Here is a 12,993-nt window from a genome sequence, read left to right as displayed (position 1 = left end):
AATTTAAAAAATGCTTTAAAATTTGGTTAATAGGAAATGTCTTTATTTAATATAGGACTGGGGTAAACCAGGTGACCTGTGGAATTTGGAGATCCAGTGGCATGTACCTTCAGATGAGGAAATAAACTTTGCTTTTTATTTGCTGGATACTTTTCTACAGCCTGAGCTCACCAGACTAGAACACTATGCAACTGGAAAACTAGAAATGTCCAGGTTAGTGATAATATGTCAAATGAAGAAGGTGCATTTATCCACTCATGTCTATTTCGCCTAGTTATTGCCAGTTGTGGTGGTGGTACAAAGGTTAAGGAGCATAACAGCATAATGTTACACTGTCTTCTGGGACTATTTCAAGTATCTTTCCAAGATTTTTATTTTTCAAAGAGCATTTAGGTTGGAACTGCATTTCATAAAATGGATACTGGATTATTTTGAACAGAAATACTCTTAGAACAGGAATACTCCTATAAAAAATTCTGAGGATACTTTATGTTGGTATAAAAACTCTTCTGTTCAGGAAGTTCTTTTAATGCATACCACAGGTTTAATTTTAGTTTGTTTATTTTTAATTTTAAAATTAAACTGTTTAAATTGAACTTTAATTTAAATCTTTAATTTTAGTCAGCAAGAAAAGAATCTTCCTCTAGACTCTATCTTTGGTACAACCAAGCTACTTGCTTCCCTACTACAAGTTAAAGGATTTGCAGGGACAATGTGTCCCTGCAAAAAAGTGGTAGTGTACTAATCGAGGAGGTAACACAGAGTCAGTGGCATGAACAAAGGGGAAAGGAGGCAAGAATACCTTTAACCAATCTTGTTAAACTTCATTAACATGAAACCATGGCTTCATAGGACAATTTTGTAAGCACAAGATAATCATTAGTGTAGTATGTGCTGAAGCTTTTACAATTATCAATTAGTTAAAGCCGGTTACAAGCAGTAAATATCAAGATTTTTTTTCTTGTTTCAAGGGTAAGAGTTTAATAGTATACATCATTGGATGTTTGATACGACATCCTATGTCGTGCTGTGAAGTGCTGCCCTGCATGAAGCAGGTTGTATCGAACTAGTAAATATTTTTGTCCTACCAAGGCCTCACACTGCTTTATATCTGAAAAAGGCAATGCTCGATAAATTAATGTCACCAAACTGCAATCACAATATGTGCTTCAACTAAAAGAAAGGCTCTGTTTCCTATTCAGGTCTTTAGTTTATTTGTGTGTTTTTCTTTTGCTTTCTTCCTTTTCTCTGTGACACCTTGTATATAAAACCGTTAATTTGTAGTATTTGGGGTAAAGCTGACTGTTTTGGAATTGGTGTATCTGTTTATGCTGAAGTTTCCTTTACTGTTGCAGAATTTAAGATCTCCAAAACAAGATTTTTAGAAAACAAAGTTGAGTGTTAGAGCTCAGTGATTAAATTAGATCGCAAAAAAGCACAGTTTGCTTTCTGTAGTTCACCCTCTTGTGTTTGATACAGCTAAAGAAAAAATCAGCTTTTATATATATGTATTTTTTTAAAAATATGGTTTATCATTTGTATATTTTCAAGCATTTAAGGTAACAGTTGAAGTAATCATGTTTTCTTCTTTGTTTAAGAGATGATGTGCAACAGTGTCTTGCCATAGTGCATAACTGCTTGATTGGTTCTGGGAATGTTCTGCCTCCTCTAAAAGGAGAAAGGGTAGCTCATCTGTAAGTAAAATTAATTTATATATCACAAATATCTTTATCTATTAAATTACTTAATACCTTTTCTTTCTCCTCTGTTTTCTATTGCTATTATCACCCAACAGTTTCCTGTAACTTTTTTTTAAGGAATAACTTCCTTTACTAGTATAAAGATGCAGAAATTTGAAGTGTGGCTTACAGAAACTGGAGTACTTAAAACGTGAAATAAGTTTTAGGGTTTTTTTTGTGCAAAAGTTTTAAAGTATGTGACAGCATTGTGTTGCTGATGCTATTTTACATGAAGTAAATGGAAGTTAGGGATTTGCTTGTGGGTTTCTCTCCTTCAAAGGAAGCCGTCAAATTGTAATATGCTGTCATCTTAATCATGTTTTTATCACCCTGAACAAATACATAAACATTCTGAACTAAACTTCTTTCCAGCTGTGTTCTTAGTTTATAACAGGAAGTAAATCCTGTTTGAATGTTCATACCATGTGAATAGTGTCAGAAAAGAACTTGGCTACTGGTGCGAGTATACAGTAGAGCTCTAGCAAAAATGCTCAGGTGAATTTGCATTTTGGAAGTAACGAGAACTTTCTGTTGCATCACAGTAGTTTGGCTTTAAAACAGTCTTATTTAATAGATTGCTGCTTAAGTGTTAACTTGTTTGAGAAAGCGTAATGAAATATTGTTAGAGGCAACTGCGAGTTTAAGTATTTCTGTATCTATTTCTATGTATCATCATTTGAAATACAGAGGGTTTGGCTTGTGTTAAAGTCTGTATTTGGTGACTGGTAATTTGTTTCTGATTGTATTTCTCTCCCCCACCACCACGTTCTGGATACTAGAAGTACCAAGGAGCATTGATTCAGTCTCAAATGCATTAGTTCAGGTGCTGTGAGCTCTTTGTGCAGGGTGAGAGATATCTTCTGTGTGTACTTTTAGAGTGTTGGTTAAGCTGGAGAGCTTAACCATTACCACTGGCTACCACTAAGAATTGTAGGCAAGTCATCTTTTGAAGAGGCAATGTGGGGCGTTCAGACTGATTTAGGAATAGCATCTGGAATAAGGACTCGAACACCTTTCAGTAGGTGTTGACTGTTCCTGTACCAGCAGTATGTGGCTGGTCAATATTGGGGAAAATGTGGGACTGGTGTTAGCATCGCTTCTTGATTCAGTCTGAATCATGCCTTAACCTTAGACTGTCTCTGGTTTTGTTTTTGATGTGGACTGCTTAGGATCATCTCTTGTATTTTGGGGCAGGGTCTGTAAATGCTTAACGTACAGGTTAGAACATTAGCTTATAATCAACTTCTGAATGATTTCAATGCTTAGGGAAGATCTGTTTCATGCAGTTAGTTATCTGTTTTGCCTTATTAAGTATATGCAATCTATGTGAGAGCATGCTAAAATCAATTTGTGACGAAAGAAATCAAAATCCTACTTTTCCTGCATGATCTGCATTATAACACGTAATAGTTCATTCTAGTAAATGTCCATAGAGCTTCGGAATCCACCATTATTTGTTCTTTGGACAGACTTTCTGCTTCTGCCCACTCTGGGTAGGTCTTGCATCCAAACTTCTTATGTTTATGTCAAAGCTTTTTAAAACTGTAATTAATTTATCTTCTCAGTCACTTTGTACAGGACACTGGAATTAGCCAACTCAAATCAAATGAGTTTTGTTTAATAAGCTTCAGCTTATTTGTATAATTCGAATTATCACAAATGGAACATACTTCTTTTAAAGGAGGAAATCTGGGGTAAGAAAAGTGGACTTGTGCACAATTGATTATGTTCTTACTAAAAAGCAATATTAAACAGATTCCTGTGAATGCTGTTTTCTATCCCATATGTCTGTATGATAATATCCAATTTGAACGTAGGAGGTGTCTTTTGCTGAATGTGTTGCTGGAATAGAAAAGGTTTGATTTTAATTGCAATTGTATTGTGAGTTCCTGGGATGTTTTTTGGTTAAGATAGCAGTTGTTTATAATGGAAACTGGCTTGGGAATGCAGTGGAAATGCACATAAAGCAGAGATCTGAAACTGAAGGGCATTTATTGATAGGGACTACGCCAGTTACCCAGAGTGCTTGCTTTGCGAGCTCTGCGGGCACAGTTACCGCTTATCACCAGTGGTGCTGATACTCGCTGTCATGTGGCAGTATAAGAATATTTTGAATGCAGGTATTGGTAAATGGTTTCATGTGTTGAATTAGATGATCTTTAAAGTCCTTTCCAACCCAAGCCATATGCACTATATATTTTTTAAGTAATTCATGTTTGAAACAATCTAGTGTGGGAGATGTCGTGTGAGAATACCTCTGTGCCTCTGAACTCCAGTGACCTGTAGCTGATGACATGCGATGCAATGCAGCATTGTTGTTTGTGCTGACTTTAAGGTAGAGCTGAACAGGTGTAACTGGTAGATTTTCATCCATCTTGATATCTGATGATTAGGATTCCTGAAAATTATTGCCAGGTAAAACAGATGATGTATATCCATTCCTTCTAACCCTCCAGCTGACTTACTGAAGGAAGAAAAGTCATATTGATGGGAGGGTTTGAACCCCAGCAGAATAAATACAGGGATGGAGTGCACATTTTGACTCTCTATGTAGCAGGATGATGAACTAGATGGAATGGTTCAGTTAGTATCTCTCTGCAGGCTGTTCCAACTACTAAAATGCTTTTTCCCTTGAATATATTTTCTGTTTTCACGTTTGACAAGTAACTGATGCCAAAGTACCTGAGAACCTGTTTTGGGGTGTCTGTCCTCAGCCTTGGGTAGGGGACAGCAGAGGATGACAGTGGCAGGAATAAGGGAGAAAGGGGCTGCTCCTGCCCCACAGGCTGCAGCAGCAGTGATGTCTTATGGGACCTAGTTATCAGCTCATCCTTTTGTGGCTAGGCTTGGTTCTCCTCCCTGCTTTTCCTGATTAGGTGTGCATTCTGCTTCCTTAGCAAATACAAAGATTTTATTTTAATAGTTTTTTTCCTAAGGTACACTGATACCTTTGCCTTTTGTAAGCAGGTATGTTTTGTCAAAATGTGTCTGGCTGCTATATTTCAGTTCTCTCAGTCTTGTGTTGCTGATGTTTGTAAGCAGCATCATGAATTTTAACTGATGTAATTAGATCATTATTATGATTGTCAGTTAAATGAGTGACTGGTATGAAGCAAGATGACTTCACTGGTTGAGGAATTATTTTTTTAGCTTAACTAATACAGAAATCTGATGATGAAAATTATATATTGTCCTATGTCACAGCTGTTACAAGCTAGCTAAATGCTTGCTTCATTACTGCACTTCATTATTGCTTGTTGTAATTAACTTGTGTCGTTGCATAAAATTCTCATACTTTAGATGTGAGGTTTTTTTCCGTTGTTTCAGTGGTGTGGCATTTTGTTTGCTTGATGGATGACTTTTAACTCACAGTATTACATAAATGTGGTAGTCCCTGAGGGGGCTGAGAATAGAAGCTTGATGTTTTGTGGAAGTTTTGGTGGAAGGATTGAATCCAGCTTCAAGTCCTTCTGCTTAAGAAAAAGCAAATTGCAGCTATGAATACACAAAACTGCTTTCCACTAACATTATAAGTATTTGCTACTGGTGATTTTTAGCTGCTTAATTCTTTTGAGGTTGCTTCTAGAACAAGAAATTGTTGCAAATATAAGGCCTCTCTAGTAATACGTGGACAGAATTCTGTTCTCCTGCAGCTGTACTGTTAAAATATGATTCTTTTTGTTTGGTTGTAGATGATGTACCACAACTCATCAACGTTCATTTATGAAAATGTCTGTTACACTGTCCACTTCTAGAAACTTTTCATCTTGAAAAGTTTTCTATGGAAAGTCATTTGTTCTATTTCTCTAGAGTTTTTCAGGTTCTGTGTTCCCTAATGTCAAACAGCTGAGAATATCCAATAATTTAATGGATAATCCAAAGATGTTAACGTTCTTTAATATTTCTCCTCGTCAAGAAGAGCCTTTGTTTCATATCTCAGCGGTTTGTGTGTGTTTGTTGAAAATAGATTTGTTTCTTGAATGGTTAACATACAGAGCTTTTTGTTTGTTTTTTCTTCACATGAAAAAGCTTTGTTTCCTTCATTTACATTGCTCAATAAAATGCTGGTTAGAGTAAAGATTGAAAAACTTCTGTGTATCTACAAGTGTATACATTGGTTTGAGTCTTCTGGAATCTCCTGTTGGTCTAGCTTAATGTTTTCACGCCGATTCATTAGTTTTTCTTCTTTTTAATCTTTCAGTGACTGTTAGTCTCTGAACTGAAAAATACTGTTGTGTTTTTTTAACTGAAAGCACATTATTAGAATGACCAACACTTGATTTGGATACAGTCTGTGTACCCAAAAGTACTCAGCATGTGTACATACAGTCAGTATACATATGACCACAGCTGCTGTGAAGTGCTTAAAGAGTGACAGCAAAGTTTACTGAACCTGATCATAAATGGCTTAGATTTCACAATGCTCCAGCTTTTTCTGAGACCAAGTATTTCCTGTGTGTAGCTTGTGTGTAGTTTTCTCCCATTTTGCCCAAGTTTGGGAGTAGAGTTCCTGTGTTTTTTACATAAATTACCTAAATCGTTTACATCCTTCTGAAAATCCCAGTGTAGTTTAATTTAAACAATACCTCACACTATTTTAAATGCGTTACTGTGAATACCACTGTTTTAAGTGTTACTTTGAGCATTTTGTAAGTGAGCAGGTATTCAGGAAGATTATAGGTAACTTAGTAGAAAACAAATTTGTGCACAATCCCTGCACAAGTACATAACCCAAACTTGTTAGGACTGGAGAGGGCAGTTAATATTCATTAGGAAATGGAACTGTAATGACTGTCTCTTAGTGCTGACTTCTTATCTCTTAGCCTGTAGGGATCAAGAAACATACCTCCCTTTAAACGTTATCTGTTTTGGAGGATGAATGAAGTCCCTTCAGAAGTTCTGCATATAAGAGATTAATAGAAAACAAAGTCATGAATCTGTAAAGTGTGTGTATATGATTTATTCCATGTAATTCTGCAAGGAAGAAAGGAGATAAGGGAGGATGCAAGGAGCAATCCTTTAGGATAGCATGAGCGTTGTTTGGGGCTGAACAAGGCGATCAGAGCTGTGGTGAATTAGCCTGTCACAGTTAGAGAAAAAAGATTACTCATTTCTTTTCCATGCCTGCAGAAACACAGTGTGGTGGTTGCCCTGCTGCATGGGGTGTGGGGGTACATGTAAAACTTCTGTGTGCTATCTGCCCTTTTCCGTAAGGGACTGCTGTAACTGTAAATCATGGCCATGGCCTTTTGTTGGAATGACTCTAATTGTGTGCAAGCAGAGATTTTTCAAATACAAAGAACAGAGCTTTCTGAGGTTGGGAGATCTTTCACTGATGTTCAGCTGAGGTCCCATTCATTTCTCTTGCTTGCAGCCTGACTATTACAGAAGTAATCTTTAGCAGCTGGGGTAGGGAAGCAAAAACAGAGTCACTCAAAGGACTTCCAGATTTTCCCCGCCTCTTACATACAGCTTGGTTAGGTAGGATGCTGTATTGCTCTTTTCTTGCTGAAGATGTGGGTCGGAGCTTGTTAAATGTCCTTTCACTGAAGGTGTTCAGGTCAAGGATAAGACCGCTTCTTTTAAATGTGTGAGGATGTGACATCGTATGCTGAGGGGCAGGGCTAGCTAACCTCTCTTGGCATCTCCAGGAAACTTCCCAGCTCTGCTGGGGGAGCTGCACACAGAAAAGGGGACAGTTACTCCTCCACGGTGAGTAACCCTGTTTTCTCCTTGTTCACCTTCCCGCTGTTGTCTTATAGTCTCTGATGTCAAAATAGGTTGATGCAGCTCTTGATCTAATCTTGAACGTGGTGCTGTTTTTTTGGCTTTGGGGTTTTCCTTTCTATTAAAAACTTTGCTCTGCAATTGGTTCAGCAGAGCAATGCTAAAAGTTTTGTTTGTTTCTGAAAAGCTGTATCTTATTACTGAAGTCCTACTTATGTAACGAGGAATATGCCCACAAACACTTGAATAAAGTACTCTGTAAAATGTCTGGGAGTTGAAAAAACATGGGGCAGCAATTTTCTCAAATTAAGATGTTTCTGGCTTTGCACTGTGGTGAATAAGGGAATGAATTCTTTGGAGTTCTGTTTAATTGGAATTTCTTTTCTAGCAATAATTATTGATACTCTGCTCCTAAGTTTTCTTGGCAATTTGTGTTGGATGCTGTTGCTGCAGAACAAAGCACAGTATGATTTGTACCTTGCATGAAGTATTGAAAATCTCTGTCAGTATTGACTACAGTTACGAAAAACATCTGAGGTTGTTTCCTTTTGTATGTCCTAAGCTGTTTTTCTCTGGCTCAGTGGCTGACACTTAAAATGCAGAGTACTGGTAGCATGGATCTTAGTTGTGGGCCAGCCAGAGAGCTTTGCTGCATCTTGAACACAGTATTTTCATCCTGTTAGCAGCCCTGCTGAAATACGTGGTTCTGCCTGGGGAGCGATGTCATGGTGAGTGTAAGGACAGCCCCAGGCTAGCTGGTGGTTACAGGAGGCTGTGTTGGCATGTTCTTGGTCTGTTCAGGAACCTGAAGGGTAGAGAGATCTTGGAGTGTTGTTCTTCCTTTGTTTTAATATTAGAGATTTGGTTCAGAACTTGGCTAGCTGGCAAAGAACACCTGAGTGCGTTTTGCTGGGAATGGGAAGGAACCACCACAATTTGTAATCTCTATTGCCCACCTGAGGGAAAACTGGTCAATTACACTTGAATTTTCCGTGCTGCCTAATGGATAGGAAAGCCGCGCATGAACTTAATTTGTGCATTCGTACGAGGAAAAACTGTTTAAGGGTAAAAATACATTTAAGTGCTTAGAGGAAAATGCTGCTATGAGCTCCTTTACCAATCAACATATCCAGCATACTATATAAAAATAATTGTTTAATGTTTAACTTCCTGGCATTGTTGAATTTATCTGTTGTATTTCTTTTTTTAAAGCAGTAGTATTTGGGGTGGGAAGGTTCTCTCCCTCCCCACGTTAATTTCAGAATTCTCTCTTTTCTGTATCTTTCCTAACTTGAAAGATCTGGTCTCAGGGAAATTCCTAACAAATATTTTTCTAAGTCAATCATGTAGGTGATTCTAAAAAAGCAAGTTTGTGAGACCACAAAAGCTTTATAAATACTTATTTGGGGACAAAATGCTGGTTTCATGTTGGACATTTTGCAAATTCTGAACAGTTAAAAATGATAACTTCACCTCTTTATGCCCAAATCGATTAAGAAAAAGACATTTCATTTGACTTTTGCTGTTGATGTGACTGTTATGAGGTCTGAGAAGTCAGTTTGTTTAACTAATTTTTGGTTGCAAGACATTTAGATTTGCATCCCTTCATATAATCAGCATGGTAATTGTAGCAATTGTGCTTTAATGTGTTGATTTTTACAGAAGAAACGATTTTTTTTTTTTTTGAGTTCTGACGGAAGTTTGCAGTTGCCTGAAGTCTGAGAGCTTATTTTAGTGTCTGGTAGGGTGTGCTCAGATGTAGAATCAGTTGTTTTTTCATGTGTTACTTAGCACCTGTAATAGGAGTAGAACATTACTTCAAATAGCTTTCTGTTTGCTCTGTTGATGCAATTTTATATGGAAATTTACTTTTCTACAGATTTCTTGCCAATAGTATTTGTTTATTACAACGGTACAGTATTTCTTGTTCCTGACTTTCTTTCCAAAGCACACTGGAATATTTTTTCATTGAGAGTTTGAATTTGCCTACAGTAATATTTTGGGTGGAGAGAAGGCACTTCAAAAAAAAAAAAAAATAAATAAATGGAGGATATGTCTTTTAAATTCATTAGTATATGATGTCTGAATCTATATTTTATGAATGGTTATCTATAAAGCTAATTGAAAAGACCTCAAAATTGATTTAACTTTTTTAAACTAATAAGTTTGACCTAAATCCTGGAAAAAAACACATCACTTTATTTCGGAATCGTTATTAATAACGAACTTCATATAACAGTAAGTATCAGTCCTGTAGATAATGGGCACTTTAAAAAAAAAAAAAAAAAAAAAAAAAACTTTATAAAGAATGAACCAAAGTCAGAAAAGCTTCAATTTAACTTGTCAGGGAAGGATTCTGTTTCAACCATTTACCCTTCAGCCACCAAATTCATCTGTCTTTCCTTGCCAGAGACAGCTAGCAGCCATGCTTGTTTTGATGAGTGTGTTCATAGGCTTGGCAGTGAGGAAAAATCTGTGGCTATTTAACAAAACTGGTGAAATTTTGTTAAATCAAGGGTTCTGGGTTCTAGGTATCCTTATGGTGTGTACTTGTCTCTGACAAGTTTTGACATGTAAGTAGGGTTGGTCGATAAATGTTAGAGAACTGAAGTGCACTGTTAAGAAACCCAAACCTCTTTAGCGCTACCAGCATGAATTATTAAATTAAATTCTTAAAACGAATTAAACACCAGTAAAGTTCACATAGTCGGTGATTTTTCCTACTGTGTAGTGATGCCTGGTATGTTTTCATGCAGGGTACCAAGTCTGGTGTCTTTGGAAGAGACAAAGCTGTACACTGGTGTTGAATACGGTAAGTAGAACCAAATTTTGTTCAGAGAGGTTGTAAGAGTTGTTTTGCTTCTTTATTTTGCAACACAGACAACAGTGAAAACTGTATGTTCTTACTGAGAGCGTAATTTTGATTATTCTCTTTACCCTAAAGGTTTTTTTTGGGCCAACACAGAAGTTTTTGTGCATATGTCATTTTCATCTTCAGCTATGGTAAAGATACAGATATGAAACAGAAATACTACAAAATTGGAGTTTTCTTGGGTTGTTCACAAAAGGAAAGTTCCTATTAAGATAGTAGTAGTTGGCATAGAAGAAAGCATCACATAGTCTTCAAACATACTGGAAGAGCAGAAGTGGAAACAGAGTACTTGAAGACCAAAGGGTCAGTCACCTCATCTGGCCCATGTACAACACTTAATAGGCATGTTTTAATGACAGAGGATTAGTGAAGTCTAATTCCTGAGAGTCCTAAAAATGCAAAGTTTTGGAGATAAAGTTGTTTATGTTTTGAAGTCTGTCCTCAGGCTTTATTGTGCATATTTTTCACCAACTTCCAAGTGAAAAAGGGAAGCTTAAAAAAAGAGCTGAGGCACAAAGTAACTGCTTGTCAGGTGATTGAATGTTTTTAGGTGCTTTTATGCTTTTAAAATCAGATCAGTTGATTTGCAATCAGGGAGTTTGCAGTCATATAACATGTAACAGAATGTGCTTTAATTGAGTGATCCTTTATAGCAATTTGACACTATTTAAAACTTCCTGATGAATTTGCTTGTATCATTTAGCCTGGGTTTTATTTTTGTATTTTTTTTTTTAATGTTGAGAATGTCTGTTCCTCCATTCATTGGAAGGGAATAAATCCCCATTCTTTTACTGGCGGAATCACTTGAAATGTAAAATCTATATTCTGTTGGCTTTCTCTTTTACCCTACTTAGTGTTCACCCAGAAATTTTCATATGGTTAATACTCTGCCATATTCTGTGTTTAAAAATTAAACCAACTATCAAGGCAGAGAAAGAAGGTGTTATAGTCTGCACCACAGCTTCTGAATAGTCTGCTCGGGCTTTCTACTGGTTTATTTATTTTTATATTGCTTTTTTCTTTTCTAATAAAGAATGTGTTTAACTTTGTACAGATTTATCGAGAGAGAATTATCGAGAAACAATTGCAAGGGTTACAAGGAAATTGCTGCGTAAGTATAACCATTCCTTCTTTATGTACAAAGCGCTGTACGTTTGTCTTTTAAGTATAACTGTAGAGATGAGAAACTTGTTCGATTTACTTTGCCTGTAATTCTTAAATTTAAGCTTATTTTAAAATTTCTCTAAAGTGGTACGTTAACTGTTGGACTTGGTGATCTTAGAGATCTTTTCCAACCTAAATGAATCTATAATTCTATGAAAACTGTTTATTTTTAAGACTAGTTTCCAATCTGATGATACATAATTTTTCTTCCCATTGCAGGCTATATACTTGATAATTCAGAAGATGATACCAAGTCTTTATTTCTAATAATAAAGGTATGTTTATAATTAGTAGTACTTAACATATGACATAGCTTGTTTTTCAAGATAATTCTATGTCATCTTTTTATTTCCACAGATTATAAGCGATGTTTTACAGTTCCAAGGATCTCACAAGCATGAGTTTGATTCACGATGGAAAAGCTTTAATTTAGTGAAAAAATCAATGGAGAACAGGGTCAGTAATTTTTATTTGTAAAGAAATGTGTGCGTGGGGGGGAAATAGTTCCTAATGCTCATGAAGACTTTTTTCTTATTTTCTTTACAGTACTAATTGGTTTTCATGATTCTGTCATCTAATTTCTTGATAAGAATATTTTTTTCCTGTGCTTCTGTACCTTTATTTGGAAACCTTATACTTAGCAGTTTTAAATTGTAGTAACCCCCCCCAGTTAGCATCCTTGAACCAAAATCTGAAACTCTTGGCACGGCGATCTTTTCTGATTCTTGTTTACTCGGTCATTTTTGTGACCAGAGCTTTATTTTGCTTACGAAGGGAACTTATTTCCATAGTAATAGGCAAATTAAAATAAGTGAAGAAAAAAAACTATACCTGGGGAAAAAAATAACCAAGGGTTTGTGCAAATTTCTACATCAAATTTGCCTGGTTCTAGAAGAGAGTACCTGGGGAGAATGCAGTCAGTACAGATTGCTGATACAGATATTGAAATCTAAACCCAGTTATGTATTTGCTTACAGCTTCAAGGAAAGAAGCAGCATATCAGAGCTTTGCTGATAGACAGAGTTATGTTGCAGCATGAGGTAATACTTTCACTTAAGTCTTCACCAACTGCTTCACTAGAAAAGCTTGTTATATTGACATTTAATAAAAAATGCAGTAATTCTGCACTAGTGTTTCTTCTACATTTTTAAAGTGCAAAAATAAAATCTGTCCTTTATTTGTGTTTTTAATGCAATTTAGTTGAGAACGCTAACAATGGAAGGCTGTGAATATAAAACCTCTCACCAGGAGATGATCAGAGATCTGTTGTGTTTGTCCACAAGTTCATATGGTCAGGTAAGGAACAACCCCTTTTTAAACTGAAATATTTGGTGCTGGGATTTTTTTTTTTTTAAGTGTTTCAAGTTCCATTTTCAGGACCTTTATTTTTCAGTTTATTTCCATGGCAACATGAAACATGAAAATAATTATTTCATTTCCATTAGTTACCAGTTTGGACATACCTTTTACTTCAAATATAGCCCCTTTGTC

The 12,993-nt window shown here is 36.1% G+C and overlaps 1 protein-coding gene across 1 annotated transcript in view; it reads left to right on the top strand.

Annotated features, from left to right (window-relative positions):
- PSME4 (proteasome activator subunit 4) overlaps positions 1-12,993 on the top strand; it is a 61,426-nt gene that overhangs the window by 27,475 nt on the left and 20,958 nt on the right. The window contains 8 exon segments of the mRNA XM_032184155.1: positions 56-213; positions 1,599-1,694; positions 10,223-10,278; positions 11,393-11,449; positions 11,722-11,777; positions 11,860-11,958; positions 12,480-12,542; positions 12,703-12,798. Coding sequence (XP_032040046.1) covers positions 56-213; positions 1,599-1,694; positions 10,223-10,278; positions 11,393-11,449; positions 11,722-11,777; positions 11,860-11,958; positions 12,480-12,542; positions 12,703-12,798 — 681 coding nt within the window.

The sequence above is a fragment of the Aythya fuligula genome, chromosome 3 (genome assembly GCF_009819795.1).
Source record: "Aythya fuligula isolate bAytFul2 chromosome 3, bAytFul2.pri, whole genome shotgun sequence".
NCBI lineage: Eukaryota > Metazoa > Chordata > Aves > Anseriformes > Anatidae > Aythya > Aythya fuligula.
This window is presented reverse-complemented; position numbering and strand designations above follow the sequence as displayed.